Here is a 22157-nt window from a genome sequence, read left to right as displayed (position 1 = left end):
TGAAGATAATCCTTATACATACCATCTTGGGATACATTTGTAAGTATGTTTATAGGATAAATTCTAAGTATTAGAATTACATTAAAGAGTATACGCACAAATATTACGCATGAGAAAGATTCTCTTTGACCAAACTTTAGTCAGCCTCCTCTGAGCCTTCTTTTTCAATAGGCCTTGAACTTCATCCACATCTTGTCTTAGGCCTGACTAATCCAGTTCATTACTGTGAATAATCCTGCTGTGAATATAGGGGTACAATAATAAAGAATCCTGTAAATTAGACTCTCCTACCCTTCATACCTGATCAACCTTGGTATCTCAAGTTCCTCATTCCCCACTTTTGATGTATATGTCTTTGGTCTGCCTGTAGCAAGAATTGTGTTAAGTCACTTTAACAAGAATCCTACCCCTGATGTCTCCTCTTAGTAATTTTCCATTTTCTGACACTCACCCTGTTCTTGGCTATAAATCCCCACTTGTCCTTGTTGTATTTGGGTTTAAACCCAGTCTCTCTCTCCTGTTGCAAAACCCCTATTGCTAAATTTTTCAAAAATTTTAAATGTTTATTTCGAGAGAGAGCACAAGTGGGAGAGGGACAGACAGGGGGAGAGAAGGAATCCTAAGTAGGCTCCACACTGCCAACTCAGAGCAGGGCTCGATCTCAAGACCATGGGATCATGACCTGAGCTGAAACCAAGAGTGAGATACTTAACTGATCCAGCCACCCAGGCGCCACCCTGTTGATATCTTCTTGAATAAATTCTTCATTACTGTTTTAACAAGCGTCAGAATAACTTTTTTAGTTAAAAAAAATTTTTTTTTATTCTTAAGAAGACTCCACGCCCAGCATGGAGCCTAACGTGGGGCTTGAATCAAGACCTGAGCTGAGATCAAGTCCAACATTTTATTTTCTGGTGCCCCAGAATATTTTTTTTTTTTTTTTTTTTTTTACACAAATTGCCCTTTAAAAAGGTTGTACCAGTGGATCAAAAAAACAAGACTGAACTATATATTGACTACAAGAAGCCCACTTTAGGATTGCCTTGCTGGCTCGGTCACTGGAGCTTGTGACTTTTGATCTTGGGGTTGTGCATTTGAGCCCCATGTTGGGTGTAGAGATTACTTAAAAAAAATAAAATCTTAAAAAAAACATTTTAGATATAAAGATACTTGTAGATTAAAAGTAAATGATCAGAGAAAGATCTATCATGCCAACACTAATCAAAAGAAAGCAAGAGTAGCTGTATTTATTTTAGAGAACAGACGTCAAACCAAGGAAAGTTATCAGGGATACAGAGGGACATTACTTAATGATAAAACGGTCAGTTCCCCAGAAAGACATAACAGTTTCTAACATGTATGTGTCTGACAACAGAACATCAAACTACATGAGGCAAAAACTGATAGAAGTGCAAGGAGAAATAGATGACTTCACTATTATATTTGGAGACTTCAGCACCTCCTAGAAATGGATGGAAAACCAGTAAAGACATAGATGAACTCAATAACACCATCAGTCAATTGAATATAGTGGATATCCGTAGACTACTTCAACAACAGCAGAATACATGTTCTTCTCAGTTCATGTGGAACTTTCACCAAAATAGACGTTTTCATAATCTATTAGATTTCCTGCCTATTCTTCTAAGGGCCCGTTTATCTTTCCTGTAAATATCCTTTCTCCATTCTGTGAATTTTCTTTTCACTTTCTTGATAGTGCCTTTTTTTTTTTTTAAGTTTATTTTTATTTTTTTGAGGGAGAGAGACAGCAGGGGCGGGGGGTGGCAGAGAGAGAGAGGGAGAGAGAGAATCCCAAGCAGACTCCACACTGTCAGCACGGAGCCTGACACAGGGCTCAGTCCTGCGTACCTTGAGATTGTGACCAGAGAGAAATCAAGAGTCGGACACTCAACTGACTGAGCCACCTGGGTGTCCCTTGATAGTGCTCTTTGATACACAAAAGTGTTAAATTTTGGTGAAGTCCAATTATTTATTAGTTGTTGTTAGGTTTTTGGTGTCATGTATAAGAATCTATTGCCAAATCGATGATCATGAAAATTTACTTCTCTAAGTAGGGGAGGAAGAAGTTTTCTTCAACCCTCTGAAAGTCCATGGATGGATCTGAAAAAAACGACAAAGGCAGCATAACAGAAAAGCACACAAATTTTACTGAATTTTTATGTGTACATGGCAGCCTTCTACAAGACAACCCAAAGAAATGACCAGAACAAGAAACTTTTATACCTTTTAGGCAAAAACATGTAAATATGTGAAGAATTGATGAAGGGATTTGGGCTAGAGGTGGTAATTTGTGAAGAAATAATTTTGAAAATAAGAATTAGTTTAACAGGGGCACCTGGGTGGTTCAGTCTGTTGAGCATCTGACTTTAGCTCAGGTCATGATCTCAAGGTTCATGAGCTTGAGTCCCACATCAGGCTCACTGTTGTCAGTGCAGAGCCCCCTTCAGATCCTCTGTTCCCCCCACACACCCTTCCCCACTCACGTTCTCCCTCTCTCTCTCCCTCTCTCTCTCTCTCTCTCTCTCTCTCTCTCTCTCTCTCTCAGAAATGAAATAAACATTAAAAAAATTAGTTTAACAAGGTTTGTTTATATGCCTTCTCAGCCCTAAATACCCTGTCTCTGGTGATAAGGGCATCTCCTTTTCTTCTGATACCTTTCATGCAGGAGAGTTATCTCCTTTCAGGGAAGAAGGGAGAGAGTAGGAGGTCAAAGTGACCTTCCTGCTTCTGTTTGACCTTCCTGCTTCTGCTTCCTGCTTCTGTTTTCTCAAACTTCAACTTAAGATATTCAGTATGCCAAGGTGCCAAATTTGGGGGTAGCATGCCTGAAATACAGGTTGATCTATAAATATACATCAGACCAGTTAATGCCATGCAACACGTAATAGAAGATACAAAAAGGGGAAATAGGGGCCCCTGGCTGGCTCAGTTGGTGGAGCATGTGACTTTTAACCTTGGGGTCATGAGTTTGAGCCCCATGTTGGATGTAGAGATTACTTATTTATTTTTCATTTTTATTTATTTTGAGAGAGAGAGAGCGAGCACACATGCAAGCAGTAGAGAAGCAAGAGAGAGAGGGAGAGCAAGAATCTCAAGCAGGCTCTGCACTGTCAGCACAGAGTCCAATGCAGGGCTCCACCTGGCAAATGTGAGATCATGACCTGAGCTGAAATCAAGAGTTGGATGCTTAACTGACTGAGCCACCCAGGTGCCCATAGAGATTACTTAAAAAAAAAAAAGAGCGTGTTGTTTAATTTCCACATATCTGTGAATTTTCCAAATTTCTTTCTGATGTTGGTTTCTTTTTTTTTTTTTAATTGTTTTTTAATGTTTATCTATTTTTGAGAGAGAGGGAGACAGAGCATGAGTGGGGGAGAGGCAGACACACACACACACACACACACACACACACACACACACACACACACAGACTCAGAAGCAGGCTCCAGGCTCTGAGCTGTCAGCATAGAGCCCGATGTGGGGCTTGAATCCAATGAGCTGTGAGATCATGACTTGAGCCGAAGTCAGGCACTAGTTGACTGAGCCATCCAGGCACCCCTGATGCTGGTTTCTAATTCCATTCCATTCTGGTTAGAGAAGGTAACTTTATGTGATTCCATCTTTCTATATTTATTGAGACTTATTTTGTGACCCAACATCCAGGTCTATCCAGGAGAATGTTCCTTGTGCATTTTAGAAGAATGTGTATTCATTCTGCTGTTTGAATGGAACGTTTTATATATATTTATATGTTCATTTTAGTTGGCTTCTAGTGTTGTTAGGTTTTTTCTTTCCTTGCTTATCTTTTGTCCAGTTCTCTCCATCACTGAATGTAGGGTGTTGAAATCTCCGATTGTTATTGTAGAATTGTCTCATTTCTTTCTTTAGTTTTGTCAGTTTTTGCTTTAGATATTTTAAGGTTCTGTTGTTAGCCCTATTGTGTATATGTATTGATGATTGATTGTTTCTTTAAAAAAGTAGGTCAGTTTTTCTTTATTGGTAAGCAGGCAGGTGGTAGGCAAGTCAGGATGCTGGGGAGCAGCTGAGGAGAGGGTTCTGCAGTTGCCATCACAGTATATAATTGCTATATCTTCTTTTTTTTTTTTAATTTTTTTTTCAACGTTTTTTATTTATTTTTGGGACAGAGAGAGACAGAGCATGAATGGGGGAGGGGCAGAGAGAGAGGGAGACACAGAATCGGAAACAGGCTCCAGGCTCCGAGCCATCAGCCCAGAGCCCGACATGGGGCTCGAACTCACGGACTGCAAGATCGTGACCTGGCTGAAGTCGGACGCTTAACTGACTGCGCCACCCAGGTGCCCCTTTCTTTTTCTTTTTTTTTTTTTTTTTAATTTTTTTTTCATATAATTGCTATATCTTCTTGATGAATTGACTCTTTTATTATTATACAATTATTTTATGTAAATTATTATTTATCATTATTCTTCTTTGTCTCTTGTAACAAGTTTTCTCTTAAAGTCTCTTTTGTCTGATATTAGTATAGCTGCTACGGCTCTCTTTTGGTTACTGTTTGCAGGCAATATCTTTTTCTATCCTTCCACTTTTAACTTATATGTATTTTTGAATCTAAAGTGAGTCTTTTGTAGAAAGTCTGTAGTTAGATCATTTTTTTAAAAATCCATCTGCCAATCTGTGCCTAAGTCTCTGACTTGGGGTGGTTCAACTTAAAATTTTTTTTCTTTTACAATGGTACAGAAGTGGTACACATTCAGTAAAAACTACCTCAAATTTTGATCTTTTCTGGGCTGGTGATACTTGGTCGAATACCCTCTTGTGTTGCTGGATAGTGGCAGTGCGCCACAGTTTTCAGTCAGCATGCAATCACAAGGGTAAACAACCAATATGCTTACAACCATTCTATACCCATATTACCATTCTGTTTTTCAATTTCAATGTAGTATTCAGTAAATTATGAGATATTCAGTGCTTTACTGTAAAATAAGCTTTGTGTTAGATAATTTAGGCCAACTGTAGGCTAATATAAGTGTTCTGAGCACATTTAAGGTAGGCTAGACTAAGCTATGATGTTCAGCAAGTTAAGTGTATTAAGTGCATTTTTGGCTTAACAGTATTTTCAACTTGGTATAGGTTTATTGGGATGTAACCCCATTGTGAGTTGAGGAACATTTCTATTTTATTTCTCAAATTCTCCATTACTGTCTTCTTTTTTGTTAGATATTTTCCAGTGTACCGTGTTGATTCCCTTCTCATTTTTTTATCATGTATTTTTTAGTTATTTTCTTAGTTGCTCTGGGGATTATAATTAACATCCTAATTCATAGCAGTCTAGTTTAAATTAATGCCAGATTAGTTGCAACAGTATATAAAAATCTTGCTGCTGTATAGCTCCATTTACCCCCCCTTTATGTTGTCATTGTCACAAATTGCTTCTTTATACATTGTGTGCCCGTCAACATAGAGTTATAATTATTTTTTTATATTATTTCTATATGGATTTGAGTTTCTGTCTGGTGTTCTTTCATTTTCAGCCAGAAGGACTCTGTATAGTATTTCTTGTAGAATAGATCTAGCAATGAATTCTGTTTATCTGGGAATATCTTAATTTCTGCTTCATTTTTGAAGAATACTTTCGCCAAATTCACAGTTCTTGGTTGGCAGTATTTTTTCTTTCAGCAATTTGTATATGTTATCCTATCACTTTCTGGCCTTTGAGAACCAATGAATGAATGAGTAAATGAATAAATACACACAAACATGCGTGTGTGTGTGTGTGTGTGTGTGTGTGTGTGTGTGTGTAAAATCTCATTTTTACCTCTCCATTGGTATGCTGGTAAATGTTTAGTGACTGGCTTTCCAGGAAAGAAAATGTATGCACATATATGCATACATGTTTATTATAAAGTTGCTGATATAAAGGATGTATAGTACACCATTTATAAATAATAATAAAATGTAGAATACTCTTTTTTTTTTTCAGTTTTATTTATTTAAGTAATCTCTACACCCAGTGGGGGGCTCAAACTCATAATCTGGAGATCAGTAGTTGCATGCTCTTCCAACTCAGCCAGGCAGGTTCCCCCAAATGGTACTCTTTATTGTAAATCTGTAGCCAACTAAGTCTTACAGAAAGCTTTCATTGATTTGATTTTTTTATGGAGATTAATTTCACATAATAAAATTCACCATTTAAAAGTGAGCAATTCAGGGGCACCTGGGTGGCTCAGTTGGTTGAGCATCCAACTCTTGATTTTGGCTTCAGGTCATGATCCCAGAGTTGTGTGATCGAACCTCGCATTGGGCTCCCTGCTGAGCATGGAGCCTGCTTGGGATTCTTTTTCTCTCTCCTTCTGCCTCTCTCCCCTGCTCTTTCTCTCTTTCTAAAAATAAATAAATAAATAAAAATAATAAAAGTGAACAATTCAGTGCAGTTAGGACATTCACAATGTTGTCAACCACTACTTGTATCTAGTTCCAAAACATTTTTACTACCCTAAAAGGAAACTCATTAAAGAGTTGCTCCCTTTCCTCTCCCCCTGCAAAGACCCTGGCAACCACCAATCTGTGTTCTGTCTCTATCGATTTACCTATTTTGGATATTGCATATAAAATGGAATCATATGATACATGATCTTTTTGGTCTGGCTTTTTCACTTAGCATAATAGGTTCAAAGTTCATCTGCTTTGTAGCATGTATCTGTACTTCATTCCTTTTCATGGTGGAGTAATATTCTGTTGTATGTATACACCACAATCTGTTTATCCTTTTATCTGTTAGTGGACATTTGAGCAGTTTCTACCTTTTGATTATTGTAAATTGTGCTGCTGTGAACATGTATATCCATACTTTTTTTTTTTTTTTTTTGGTACCAGTTTTCAGTTTTTTGGGGCATATACCTAGAAATGAAATTGCTGGGTCATGTGGTAATACTGTGTTTAATTTTTTTTTTTTAATTTTTTTTTTAACGTTTATTTATTTTTGAGACAGAGACAGAGCATGAACGGGGAAGGGGCAGAGAGAGGGAGACACAGAATCTGAAACAGGCTCCAGGCTCTGAGCTGTCAGCACAGAGCCCCACGCGGGGCTCGAACTCACAGACCGTGAGATCATGACCTGAGCCGAAGTCGGCCGCCCAACTGACTGAGCCACCGAGGCGCCCCCTGTGTTTAATTTTTTGAGGAACCACCGAACTGTTTCTTCATAGTTGCTGAACCATTTTACATTCTTACCACCAACATATGAAGTTTTTCGTTATTTTAATTTTGCTAAACTTATGTATCCTTATCTAACCTATGGAATTGTTTGGCAAAATCACACTACCAATTAGCATTTGATTGCTCTCCAGTTCAAAAGAAGTTGCTAACCTCGTGGTGAACAAGTACTATTTTTTTTTTCTTATGTCACCGCCCTATGTAGATTTTTTTTTTTAATATATGAAATTTATTGTCAAATTGGTTTCCATACGACACCCAGTGCTCATCCCAAAAGGTGCCCTCCTCAATACCCATCACCCACCCTCTCCTCCCTCCCACCCCCCATCAACCCTCAGTTCTCAGTTTTTTTTTTTTAATTTTTTTTCAGCGTTTTTTTAAATTTTTTTTTATTTTTGGGACAGAGAGAGACAGAGCATGAACGGGGGAGGGGCAGAGAGAGAGGGAGACACAGAATCGGAAACAGGCTCCAGGCTCTGAGCCATCAGCCCAGAGCCTGACGCGGGGCTCGAACTCACGGACCGCGAGATCGTGACCTGGCTGAAGTCGGACGCTTAACCGACTGCGCCACCCAGGCGCCCCTGTTCTCAGTTTTTAACAGTCTCATGCTTTGGCTCTCTCCCACTCTAACCTCTTTTTTTTTTTTTTTCCTTCCCCTCCCCAATGGGTTCCTGTTAAGTTTCTCAGGATCCACATAAGAGTGAAACCATATGGTATCTGTCTTTCTCTGTATGGCTTATTTCACGTAGCATCACACTCTGCAGTTCCATCCACGTTGCTACAAAAGGCCATATTTCATTTTTTCTCATTGCCACGTAGTATTCCATTGTGTATATAAACCACAATTTCTTTATCCATTCATCAGTTGATGGACATTTAGGCTCTTTCCATAATTTAGCTATTGTTGAGAGTGCTGCTATGAACATTGGGGTACAAGTGCCCCTATGCATCAGTACTCCTGTATCCCTTGGATAAATTCCTAGCAGTGCTATTGCTGGGTCATAGGGTAGGTCTATTTTTAATTTTCTGAGGAACCTCCACACTGCTTTCCAGAGCGGCTGCACCAATTTGCATTCCCACCAACAGTGCAAGAGGGTTCCTGTTTCTCCACATCCTCTCCAGCATCTATAGTTTCCTGATTTGTTCATTTTGGCCACTCTGGCGTGAGGTGATACCTGAGTGTGGTTTTGATAACAAGTACTATTTTAACATGAATGCTGATTGATATTTTTGCTTATGTTAACAAGTGTGATGAAAAACAACAAAGGCATATTTTTTAAATTGAAGTATAATTAATGTAAAATATCCTGTTAGTTACAGGTGTACATTATAGTATTTTGGTATTTTTACACATTATGAAATAATCCCCACAATATGTCTAGTTACCATCTGTCACCATACACAAAGGTATGTGTGTATGTCTTTATATGTGGGCTGTCTTTCCCTCCTGGAGGTTCTTATCCAGGACTCAGTTCTGTTGCCTCCTGTTTCATTGATGCCTTCTCTCACATCTGGTCTGAGTTAACTTCCCTCTACTTTATCACCTACTTATTCATCATCATTTCACCCAGTGTAGTTTCTTCATAACTCCTAGTATTATCAGAAATTATTCATGTATTTGCTTGCATGTTAATTGTCCTTTACTCCACTAGACCATAAACTCCAAGAGAACAGGGACCTTGTCGCTTGTTCCCCACTGCCTGGAACAGTGACTAACATATAGTATGTATCAATAAATATTTGCTGAATGAAAGAATGAATACTCTAAATAAAAGATAAAAATGGCTTCCTTACACGTGGCTTTATCAAATTCTCTTCTTTAGTGTAATCCTTATTAGATAGAAAAATATATAATCTTACAGGTTTTTAAAACTTGTTTATATTTGGATTAGTTCGCAAATTCTGTTTGTTCTTGGATTTTAGATCTTGGACTATATTGTAACTGTCATGATGAAAATATTTATCATCTATAAGTGAACCTTCTTGATTAGAACTTCAACACAAACCTGTCTCATGCTGAATTCTATATTATAACAGATTCTGTAATGATTAATTGCCTTATAGTATATTTAAAATTAAGGGGAGAAAGTATGCTAAGAATTAGGTTTTGAAGAAGGTATAATAATTTAATATTTGATGATTTTTTTTAACCAAAAAATCTTGAAGGTAAAATGACATTGAATCGAAGAATTTGTTTTACTAAGACTTTAGAAGTGCTTTTTATCAGTGTAAAATGCCTCTGTAACGATTGTGTTATAGTGGCAAAGTATAAGAAAATTGTTTCTTTTTCTTTTGTTGAATTACCTTTTTAAATTGATAAATTATCTTTTGTTTTTAAAGTTTATTTATTTTTGAAAGAGAGAGAGCGTGCACATGAGAGCATGAGCATGGGGTAGGGGCAGTGAGACCCAGGACTCTGAACTCAATCTTAAGCAGGCTCCACGCTCAGTGTGGGGCTCAGACTTGCAAACCATGAGATTATGACCTGAGCTAAAATCCAGTTGGATACTTAACTGACTGAGCTGCCCAGGTGCCCCAAGTTGATAAATTATCATACCAGAGTACATTTTAACTTTCAATGATTAATGCAGAAAGCATTGGGTGAATAGATTCATAACTCTCCAAAATAAAGCTTTTGGAGAGTTAAAAATAGAAATAGAAGAATTTTTTTCCTGCAATGAACTATGCTTTTTGGATGTCATTTTTAAAATTTTAACACCAAACCTAATATCCTTATCTCTTCCACATTTAGGTTCGATTAGTGATAGTGGATGGTATTGCTTTTCCTTTTCGTCATGACCTAGATGACCTCTCCCTTCGTAGTCGATTACTAAATGGTCTAGCCCAGCAAATGATCAGCCTTGCAAATAACCACAGATTAGCTGTAAGTATTATTAGTCAAGAGAACTTTATAATGAAGTCAAGATTGTATAACCTAGTAATGTCTAGAAATAGCAAAATAGAATTTGACTAAAAGCAAATAATGCAGACACAGTTTTGAATGTAGTTTTGGTTTGATTTCTGGAAAAAATTAATTCTAGACATAAATGTTTCTATCAGTTTTCCTAGAGAATAATAAGCATAATCAAGATGCTGTATTTTTATTTATTTATTTATTTATTTATTTATTTATTTATTTATTTATGTTTTATTTTTTAAATTTACATCCAAGTTAGTTAGCATATAGTGCTATGATGATTTCAGGAATAGATCCCTTAATGTCCCTTACCCATTTAGCCCACCCACCCCCCCACAATCCCTCCAGTAACCCTCTGTTTGTTCTCCATATTTAAGAGTCTCTTATGGTTTTGTCCCCCTCCCTGTTTTTATATTATTTTTGCTTCCCTTCCCTTGTGTTCATCTGTTTTGTCTCTTAAAGTCCTTATATGAGTGAAGTCATATATTTGTCTTTCTCTAACCAATTTCACTTAACATAATACCCTCCAGTTCCATCCATGTAGTTGCAAATGGCAAGCTTTCATTCTTTTTGTTTGCCAAGTAATAATCCATTGTATATATATACCACATCTTCTTTATCCATTCATCCATCGATGGACATTTGGGCTCTTTCCATACTTTGGTTATTGTCGGTGGTGCTGCTATAAACATGGGGGTGCATGTGTCCCTTCAAAACACCACACCTGTATCCCATGGATAAATGCCTAGTAGTGCAATTGCTGGGTCCATAGCGTAGTTCTATTTTTAGTTTTTTGAGGAACCTCCATACTGTTTTCCAGAGTGGCTGCACCAGCTTGCATTGCTACCAACAATGCAAAAGAGATCCTTTTTCTCCACATCCTTGCCAACATCTGTTGTTGCCTGAGTGGTTAATGTTAGCCATTCTGACAGGTGTGAGGTGGTATTTCGTTGTGGTTTTGATTTGTATTCCCCTGATGATGAGTGATGTGGAGCATTTTTTCATGTGTCAGTTGGCCATCTGGATGTCATCTTTGGAGAAGTGTGTATTCATGTCTTTTGCCCATTTCTTCACTGGATTATTTGTTTTTTGGGTGTTGAGTTTGATAAGTTCTTTCTAGATTTTGGATACTAACCCTTTATCTGATATATCATTTGCAAATATCTTCTCCCATTCCATCAATTGCCTTTTAGTTTTGCTGATTGTTTCCTTCACTGTGCAGAAGCTTTTTATTTTGATGAGGTCCCAAGAGTTCATTTTTGCTTTTGTGTCCCTTGCCTCCAGAGACGTGTTGAGTAAAGTTGCTGCAGCTGAGGTCAAAAGGTTTTTGCCTGCCTTCTCCTCTAGGATTTTGATGGCTTCCTATCTTACATTTAGATCTTTCACCCATTTTCAGTTTATTTTTGTGTATGGTGTAAGAAAGTGTTCCAGGTTCGTTTTTCTGCATGTCGCTGTCCAGTTTTCCCAGCACCGCTTGCTGAAGAGACTATCTTTATTCCATTGGATATTCTTTCCTGCTTTGTCAAAGATTAGTTGGCCATACGTTTGTGGGTCAATTTCTGGGTTCTCTATTCTGTTCCATTGATCTGAGTGCCTGTTTTTGTGCCAGTACCATACTGTCTTGAAGATGCCATGTTTTAAAATGGACTTGTTTGATAAAGAAATACTACCTTTGGTAATTGCAATGTTGGGTTTTTCTTGTCTAAATATACTTGATTTTTTGGGAGGCAGCTGAGTGGCTGAGTCAGTTGAATGTCCAACTTCAGTTCAGGTCAGAATCTCATGGTTCATGAGTTCGAGCCCTGCATCAGGCTTGCTGCTGTCAGTGCAGAGCCCTCTTCGAATCCTCTGTTCCCCACCCCCGTCTTCTCTCTCTCTCTCAAAAAAATAAACATATAAAAAAATGTTTTTTTGAGAGACAGAGCATGAGTGGGGGAGGGGCTGAGAGAGGGAGACACAGAATCTGAAGCAGGCTCCAGGCTCCGGGCTGTCAGCACAGAGCCTGACGTGGGGCTTGAGCTCACAAACTGTGAGATCATGACCTGAGCCCATTGGACATTTAACTGACCAAGCCACCCAGGCACCCCTAAAAAAAATATTTTTTAATAAATATGCTTGATGTTTTTCAGGTAAGCTCTTTTAACATCCCCAGTTTTCTTTTACCCTGGGCCTTTTTATTAGTACGTGTTGTATAATCACAGACCCAGACCAATAGAAATTTACGTAGTGTGAATAACCTGGATGATTGGAGATGGAGCTAACTCTTCTAGATTTCAAATATGAGGTTAGACAAACATAAGTTCAGAAGTGAAGACATAAAAAGGAGTGAGGTAACAATCTTTTTTTTTTTTTTTTTTTTGACTATTTGCCATCACTTTCCACTTCTGCAACCCCATGCCACTTTCTCACACAAATACACACACTTGTCCAGGAGGGAGATGGGAAAAGAGTAAACTGCTTAATTTTTTTGTACTTACCCTAATTAGAGAGTCTTTAGCACATATCCATGATGCAAGTAGATAAAGAACTCCTTGATGAAATCATTTCAAAACATCTTTTTTTTTTGGAGTTTTTATTTTTTTTGCCATATACCAAAAAGCATAGTGTCCTGTGTTTGAATTATTGTCATTAATTTGTAATTTAGCATTCTGTTAATATCAGTGGAGAGTGCGCAGTAGGGGGCACTCAAGACTATTGGGTTGCATAGTTCCTTAGGGTTTTTTATTTTTGTTTTTTTAACAGAAATATTTTTGATTTTCTGATTAAATAACTAATCTAAACGGTGGAATACTATGCAGTGCTTAAGAAGAGTAATGTAAATATATAATGTAATGTAGTAGAGTAATGTAAATGTAGACATACTAGCACAGAACAAGATATATCCAGATATATGATTAAGTGAAAACATTCAAGTCACGTTATAATATATTTTATGTGATCCCACTTTTGAGAAAAATAAAAATTATATGTGTGCATTTATATTTACATGGACAAAAAGATCTGAAAGGATCAAAATGGTCATAATGACTACTTCTAGAAGTAGGATTTTGTAGGGCTGAGGACATACTTTCCCCTCTTACTTTATAAATTCCTCTTTGCTTGATTTTTAATTTCCAAGTTTCTATGTATAGAATCATGTGTGACCTTTGACAATAAATACATTTCACTGGGCGCCTGGGTGGCTCAGGTGGTTGAGTGACTTCGGCTCAGGTCATGATCTCAAGGTTCATGGGTTTGAGCCCCAGTCGGGCTTTGTGCTGATGGTACAGAGCCTGCTTCAGATTCTCCATGTCCCTTTCTCTCTGCCCCTTCCTCACTCTTGCAGGAGTACGCTCTCTTTCTCTCTCTCAAAAATAAACATCACAAAAAAATTTAAGGGGCACCTGGGTGGCTTAGTTGGTTGAGCGTCCGACTTCAGCCCAGGTCATGATCTTGCAGTTCATGTGTTTGAAAATCATGATCTTGCAGTTGGTGAGTTTGAGCCCCACATTAGCGCAGAGCCCACCTCAGATCCTCTGTCTCTCTTTCTGCCCCTCTCTTTCCTTGTGTGTGCTTGCTCTCTCTCTCTCTCTCTCTCTCTCTCAAAAACATTAAAAAAATTTTTTTAAATATATTTCACAATTTTTTTTAAAGTTTATTTTTGAGAGCGAGAGAGCAAGAGCATGAGCAGGGGAAGGGCAGAGAGAGAGAGGGAGAGAGGGAATACCAAGCAGGCTGTGCACTGTCAGCATGGAGCCTGATGCGGGCCTCAAACTGACAAACCACAAGATCATGACCTGAGCCAAGATTAAGAGTCGAATGCGTAACTGATTGAGCCCCCCAGGCACCCCTACATTTCACAATTTTAAGTTATATATGTTTTCTATAAAAAGTTTTAAACTTTCTAAGTAGAAAGTAAGTAAATTATCTATTACCCAGAGATGATTATTGTTGAGTTTGGTATACATATTTTTCCAAACTTACCCTTTCTCTATATATGTATATGGACATATTTTTTTTATTTTAAGGTTTTTTAAAATTTAGTTTTTAATGTTTATTTATTTTTGAGAGAGAGACAGAGCATGAGTGAGGGAGGAGCAGAGAGAGAGGGAGACACAGAATCTGAAACAGGCTCCAGGCTCTGAGCTGTCAGCACAGATCCCTACATGGGGCTTGAACTCACGAACAGTGAGATCATGACCTGAGCTATAATTGGCCACTTAACCGATTGAGCCACCCATGCGCCCCTAAGATTTTTTTTAAAAGTGGGGCTCAGACTCACAACCCCTGTATCAAGAGTTGCATGCTCTATGGAAAGAGCCTAAATGTCCATCAACTGATGAATGGATAAAGAAATTGTGATTTATATACACAATGGAGTACTACAGGGCAATGAGAAAGAACGAAATATGGCCCTTTGTAGCAATGTGGATGGAACTGGAGAGTGTGATGCTAAGTGAAATAAGCCATACAGAGAAAGACAGATACCATATGTTTTCACTCTTATGTGGATCCTGAGAAACTTAACAGAAACCCATGGGGGAGGGGAAGGGAAAAAAAAAAAAAAGAGGTTAGAGTGGGAGAAAGCCAAAGCATAAGAGACTCTTAAAAACTGAGAGCAAACTGAGGGTTGATGGGGGGTGGGAGGGAGGGGAGGGTGGGTGATGGGTACTGAGGAGGGCACCTTTTGGGATGAGCACTGGGTGTTGTATGGAAACCATTTTGACAATAAATTTCATATATTGAAAAAAAAAAAAGAGTTGCATGCTCTACCAACTGAGCCAACCAAACACCTTTATATAGACGTTTTTTTTTTAACTTTCACTATTTTTTTTTAAGTTTATTTATTTATTTTGAGAGAGAGAGAAAGAGAGAGCCCACGTGTGCAAACAGGAGAGGGACAAATAAAGAGGGAGAGAGAAAATCCGAAGCAGGCTCCAGGCCCAGCACAGAGCCCAATGTGGGGCTCAGGCTCAATGACCATGAGATCATGAGTTGAACTGAAATCAAGAGTCAGACACTGAAGGGACTGAGCCACCCAGGTGCCCCAAAAAAGTAACTTTTCTTAGGCTTTTCTGATACCTTAGGACAGATTAATTTGGTGCACGAAGTACATCAAGATAAAGCACAGATGCTTACAGACACAGTTCAAAGCTATGGCAGCTTGATGCTAAGATGCTGAGTATTGTTCCTAGGGGAAGGAGCTTGGTGATGCTGCTCTCCCTGTCTGGGTGCTCTCTGCCTCTATAATGGTTCACTGCAAAACAAATGCTGAATGCTGTATTTGCTTTTTGCTTTTTTTTTTTTTCCATAAAAGTGCGAATCCTCTTTGGATTTATTTTGGTTAGCAAAAACAGGTACTAATATAGGTCTTTCATAAAAGTGAAATGGCATAACAGGAACTTTTGAAAATCAGGAGATACCTGTACTCTGTAAACCAGTGCTGTCTGATAGTACTTTTCTGCGAAGATGAAAATGCTCGGTGTAATATAGCAGTTGCATAGCTATTGAGCACTTGAAAAATGGTTAGTGCTACTAAGGAACTGAATGTCTAATTTTAATTTAATTTTTTAAAGAGTGTTTTTAAAAAAAATGTTTATTATTTTTCAGAGAGAGCACGAGCAGGGGAAGGGGAGAGACAGAGAGGGAGACAGAGAATCCCAACAGGCTCTGAGCTATCAACCATAGAGCCTGGTGTAGGGCTTGAACCCAGAAACTGTGAGATCATGATCTGAGCCGAAATCAAGAGTCAGATGCTTAACTGACTGAGCCATCCAGGGGTCCCAGATTTTAATTTAATTTTTAAAAGCTCTATGTGTAGCTAATGGCTGCAGAATTGGATGGTGCACCTCTAACCAAAAAGTGGTGGTATAAATAAATATCCCAGTTACTAGAGTTTAAACACTTGGTAGTCTGTAAAGGGTATTATTCAGCATGTTGGGGATGCCAGTTAATCCTATATTTCAGGTAATTATCAGTTTACATTCCGCTTAGCTTGTTCTAAGATGCATGGCATGAGGTAGTACATGGGGAAGCCATTGTGGCACTAAAGGGAAGAGGAGCTAGAAGAAAATGTGTCGTCCAGTTGGTGGCTAATTGAAATCTAGATGGAGCACAGATTTCTCCTTTGTAGACAAATAAAAATACCACTGCAGTGGGAATAGCCAAACAGCCTTTTCTTTCTCCATTTTCTTATGGAACTGATGACTTTTTCAGAACAGGTACTTTTTTCATTGCTTTTCATAGAAGTTCTTTATCAGTTTCAGCTTGCAATTGTATCTGTCATATTTCTGGTGGGAAGGTCTGTATTGGAAGAATATTTAAAAGAACTCTTTCTAGAGAATTTGGGGCTGGGAAGTGCCAGATAATCTTTTACTGCATTAAGTCAGCTTTAAACACTCATTTTCTCTACTTTAAAATTACTGTCCTTCATTTTGAGGTAAGGGAAACAAAAACAAAAATAAATTATTGAAACTACATCAAAGTAAAAAACTTCTGCCCAGCAAAGGAAACCAATGAAACTAAAAGACAGCCTACTGAGTGGGAAAAGATACTTGTGAATGATATAACCAATAAGGAGTTATCCAAAATATATAAAGAATTTATACAACTCACTGCTTACAGGGCAGAATAAATCTCTTTTGTGTTAGGGCAGTATAAAGAAAATTAAAAAATTTATACAACTCAATACCAAAAAACACTGAATAATCCAATTAAAAAATAGGCAGAAGACCTGAACACATATTTCTCCAAAGAAGACATACAAATTGCCAACAGACACATGAAAAGATGCTCAGCATCATCAATCATCACGGAAATGCAAATCAAAACCACAGTGAGATATCACCTCATACCTGTCAGAATGACTAAAATCAAAAACACAAGAAACAGCAAGTGTTGGTGAGGTTGTAAAGAGAAAGGAGTCCTCAAGCACTATTGGTGGGAATGCAAATTGGTGTGGCCGCTATGAAAAACAGTATGGAGGTTCCTGAAAAATTAAAAATAGAAGTAATGTGATCCAGTAATCACACTACTGGGTATTTACCCAAAGAATAAGAAAACACTAATTCAAAAGGATATATGCACCCCCATGTTTATTGCAGTATTATTTACAATAGCCAAGATATGGAAGCAACCCAAGCATCTAGCAACAGATGAATTGATAAGGAAGATGTGTGTGTGTGTGTGTGTGTGTGTGTATGTATATAATTGTTGAATGACTATATTGTACACCTGAAGCTAATATAATACTATGTTAACTATACTGGAGTTAAAAAATAGAGGGGTGCCTGGGTGGCTCAGTCGGTTAAGTGACTTCAGCTCAGGTCATGATCTCACAGTTCATGAGTTTGAGCCTGGCATCAGGCTCTCCACTATTAGTACAGAGCCCGCTTTGTTTTGTTTTGTTTCTCTTAAAATGTTTTAATGTTTATTTACATTTGACAGAGAGAGCATGAGCAGGGGAGGGGCAGAGAGAGGGAGACACGGAATCTGAAGCAGGCTCTAGGCTCTGACCCGTCAGCACAGAGCCCAATGCAGAGCTCAAATTCATAAACCGTAAGATCATGACCTGAGCTGAAGTTGAATGCTCAACCGACTGAGCCACCTAGGTGCCCCAGTGCAGAGACCACTTTGAACCCCCATCTTTCCCTCTCTCTCTGCCCCTCCCCAGCTCATATTCTCTCTTTTTCAAAAATAAACATTAACAAAAATTTTTAATTAAATAATTTAATTTAAAATACCAAAAAGAATAAAATTGCTCTCCTTCAAACCATGGAATCTTTTCTGTAAGTCACTATTTAATCCAAAAGAATTAGTAATATTTTTAGCCTTGAGGGCCATCTTTGAATAAAGTAACACCTATATCTATTATCAGCAGACGAGTATAGTCATAATTTGGAGTCATTTGACCTGATTACTGGGTTTCATTTTTTCCCACTTCTTCTGTATTTTCTTTATGATTTTAGGTCTTTTCTCATAATTTTTGCTTCAGTTTTTTTTTTCCTATAAAACCAGAAATGGTAATAACTGTATTTGTCTCTTTCCTGAAGAGGAAACAGTGAGTATTTATTAAGTATGTCACACTCTTTTGATTAAATATATTCTAGAGAGGCAACAGTGGTTAAAAAAAAAAAAAAAAGAGACTCAATCTTTGTAAGCTTCTGATTTCTCATGTGTTAAACTGGAATAATAATAATACTTCATTCATGTAGTAGTTGTGAAGGCTAAATAAGATAATGAAGGTAAAGCACTTAGCATAGCTTCTGATATTTATTAAGTACTCAATAAATGTTTATTACCACTACTGATATTGCTACTGTTGGTCTGGTGGATTCTATTGGCTTATCCAAAACTTAATTTTTAAAAGTGAGGTTTTTCCAATACTCCCATTTAGGAAGTTTTTATACATGGTCTCTTTAGACCTTTATGTATTATGTATTATCTATTTTTATTCTTCCATTTTCACAATTAGAACTTTGTTCTTGTCTGTTAAAAATGTTTATGTTCAATAGAACCTGTTTTCAGATAATTAGTCATTTTAATGGGTAAATTTTTAAGAATTTATCAGAAAAGTTTTCATTACCTAAATATGTTTTTCTTTAAATTGTATTCAGAATAGTAAAGTCACAGGACTATTTGATAATTTGGGGGAGAGACTCACCTAATTTTCTCACCTTTTTTAGGTACTTTTAACTAATCAGATGACAACAAAAATTGATAGAAATCAGGCCTTGCTGGTTCCTGCATTGGGTGGGTAATTAATCAGATAAGAATTTTTAATTTTTTAAAGTTTATTTATTTATTTTGAGAGAGAAAGAGTGTGTGTGAGTAGGGGAGGGCCAGAGAGAGAATCCCAAGCAGGCTCCACTCAGTGCAGAGTCTGACATGGGGCTCAGTCTTAAGAACTGTGAGATCGTGACCTGAGCCAAAATCAAGAGTCAGATACTTAACCAACTAAACCACCCAGGCACCCCGCATTTTTAATTTAACACAGTTTTTTCTACCTCTTTCATTTGATGCTTGTTGAGTACTGTAGGTTCCATGAAAGCAGAGATTGTATCTGTCTTCCTCACTGACAAGTGAGCATGGAGCACAGTGTCCTTAGACACTGACTCATCCTTTCAGTTATTTAACAAACATTTATTGAGCATCTACTATTCGGCAACCATTGTGTCAGGTACTGAGCATATCAGTATTCATAAGATGACTCTTGCCTTCAGAAAGTCTTAGGCAGTAAGAAGGGTAAATCCATTTAAATACTGATCACACTACAGTGAATAGACTTATGATTTTTCCTAACCTCAGTCATGGTTTTGTTAGGACACAGTGTTTCGAGATTGTTTTGTACTAAATTCTTTAAGAATATTCTGTCTGAGTTTTTGCTTTTCTTCTGGTAGCCGGAAATATGTTAGTAAGTGTGATAAGGAAGATTGACAAATATGTTGACTCAAACTATAAAGTTTTCTGAAAGCAAATAAAGGATAATGATCTGCAGTATTTCCATAGATAGGTAAGAATCTATTAATCTCAAGTTGCCACCCATATACAAGGGATTTTGAAAGTGTAAGTATATTTTTGTGTTAAATTAGGTATAATAAAACTGTTTTGGTCAGAGGCATTCTGAAAGACTTATAACCTTGTCAGTAAGGTAATATACAGTTGTTCTGTTCTTGTTCCCACTAGGGGAAAGCTGGGGACATGCTGCTACAATACGGCTAATCTTTCATTGGGACCAAAATCAAAGGTCAGTATAGAAACAAGTTAATAATTTTGAATATTGGGTTAATTACACCAACAGTTATGTTTTCTTAGATCTACTCCAGTGGATGAAATCTACAGTACCCCCATGAACTAAAGCTTTTGTTGCCTTGTTCTCTATCACCTAGAGAAATCATAGAAACATATTGTTAAACTACACATTTAGCTAACATAGGAAATGCTTTGGAATATTTAAATGATGGGGTGCACCTGAAATGAGTAGGTGGCCAAGGAATGCTACCTTCTAAAGCTCTTTGAAACCAAGTACCATTTATTAGTCTTGCAGAAGGAGGTGGGTACTCTCTGTTCCTAGAAGGGATTGAAGGAAGAATAAAACCAAGACAAAAGGAAAACTTTGAGGTTAGCTTTAGGCCAATTTATGTGGAAAATAGGATGGTTTTTCTTAGTTGCTTAATATATTTTGGGTATGAAATTGTGTTTATTTTTGTTTTCTTTTGTATTTTGCTATCCTACTTTTGTTATCCAGTTACTTACCTGCCTTTCACAAGTATTGTTCTTTAAAATAAAACTATGGCAGCGTGATACCTTTGTATTTGTTTTTAAAGCTGCTGAGCAAATGAACAAACCAGCTTTCATTTTCTTTAAAATAGGCAAATGAAAGCTGTGGAGTCTTTTATTATACACTTCTAGAAATGTCAGATTTATGCAGCTTCTCTGCTTTGAGATTAATTGGTATAACTGAGAGAACTTCATTTGGAAGTGCTCTAATGAATGGGGGGAGAGTGAGACAGCAGGTGGGCAAAGATGAAAAAAAAGAGTTGCTTAAATATAAATCAGGTCTGGTCAGTGATATTGTCTAGTTCTTTATCTACATTTTTCTGTTCTCCAAACTGAAAAAAATCATGCCTGACCAAATTAGGTTTTAGTTAACTCTGAACTCATAGCAGAATTTATTACTTTTATATACATCTTTTGAAACTAATTCACATGGTTTGTGTCCCTTTTAAAAATGGCATTTCCTGGGGCGCCTGGGTGGCGCAGTCGGTTAAGCGTCCGACTTCAGCCAGGTCACAATCTCACGCTCCGTGAGTTCGAGCCCCACGTCAGGCTCTGGGCTGATGGCTCAGAGCCTGGAGCCTGTTTCCGATTCTGTGTCTCCCTCTCTCTCTGCCCCCTCCCCCATTCATGCTCTGTCTCTCTCTGTCCCAAAAATAAATAAACGTTGAAAAAAAAAAATTTAAAAAAAAAATGGCATTTCCAAAGAGCTCAGGTAACTCTCCTCCCCCCCCATCCCCCATAATACATAGTGCTTTACAATTAACTTCCATCCCCCAGTTCTGTAAATAAGTCATTGTATTCTGGATCACAAAAGGAATTCTTTCCTTGGCAACAAACTCTATTGTAAACATTTGTCAACAGTTCTGCAGATGAGAATCTTATGAACATATTACTTATATTTTCTCAGATTTAGGTTTTCTGTAAAGTACATCCCACTGTTAAATGTTTTTAGGAATTCCCATTTTAAATGGCCACTTTTATTCTACTATTAAATATTCACTAATAGAATACATCTAAAAAATAAAAATAATACAAGCAAAGCAAGATGTTTCAGTCTTTTTGTTTAGGGTCTTTTTGTTTTTTAAGATGCTCCATCTTTTTTTTTTTTCTTTAATGTTTATTTATTTTTGAGAGAGAGAGCAGAGGAGGGGCAAAAAGAGAGAGAGACACAGGATCCAAAGCAGGCTCCGGGCTCTGTAGCACAGAGCCCAACGTGGGGCTCAAACTCACTGTGAGATAATGACCTGAGCTGAAGTCGGATGCTTAACTGGCTGAGACACCCAGGTGCCCCAAAGATGTTTCCTCTTTTAATGCACTCATTGGAAGGAGATGTTTGCCTTCTTTGTCAAATTGTAGAAGTTAGCATTGATTAGGTACCCAGGAGATCAGAAGATTATGCTTACTTTTTAGGAGTTAGCCATTTTATGACTTCCAGCTTCTTACTGATCCTTTCCAAGAAATTGGAGAATGGTATAGAACACTTGACAATGAATTAGATGGATTTAGGGGAAATCTGTTCCATAAGTTTTTTCTATATCCCAGACTATTATTTTAGTGACTACTTGCTGATACTAGGTATTTAACTGGGCAGTTTTTGTATACAACATTTCCTTCAATAATCCCTTCGATAATTTTTTGAGGGATCTATACTTACATAGAAGTGAGAATACCAAGGCTGCCCAGAAAGATTAATTAAGTAGTAAATAATAGCTACCACTTATTGAATATTTATTAACTATCCTTTACTAAGCATTATGTGTATGTATATATA

The 22157-nt window shown here is 37.5% G+C and overlaps 1 protein-coding gene across 2 annotated transcripts in view; it reads left to right on the top strand.

Annotated features, from left to right (window-relative positions):
• The window catches only part of RAD51C (RAD51 paralog C), a 39040-nt gene that overhangs the window by 6991 nt on the left and 9892 nt on the right, over positions 1 to 22157 (top strand). For both annotated transcript variants that reach the window (XM_011289106.4, XM_045044804.1), the window contains exons 5-7: positions 9965 to 10096; positions 18793 to 18859; positions 19793 to 19853. In XM_011289106.4, coding sequence (XP_011287408.1) covers positions 9965 to 10096; positions 18793 to 18859; positions 19793 to 19853 — 260 coding nt within the window. The remainder of the gene's footprint in view (positions 1 to 9964; positions 10097 to 18792; positions 18860 to 19792; positions 19854 to 22157) is intronic.

This window comes from Felis catus, chromosome E1, assembly GCF_018350175.1.
Source record: "Felis catus isolate Fca126 chromosome E1, F.catus_Fca126_mat1.0, whole genome shotgun sequence".
Classification (NCBI taxonomy): Eukaryota; Metazoa; Chordata; class Mammalia; order Carnivora; family Felidae; genus Felis; species Felis catus.
This window is presented reverse-complemented; position numbering and strand designations above follow the sequence as displayed.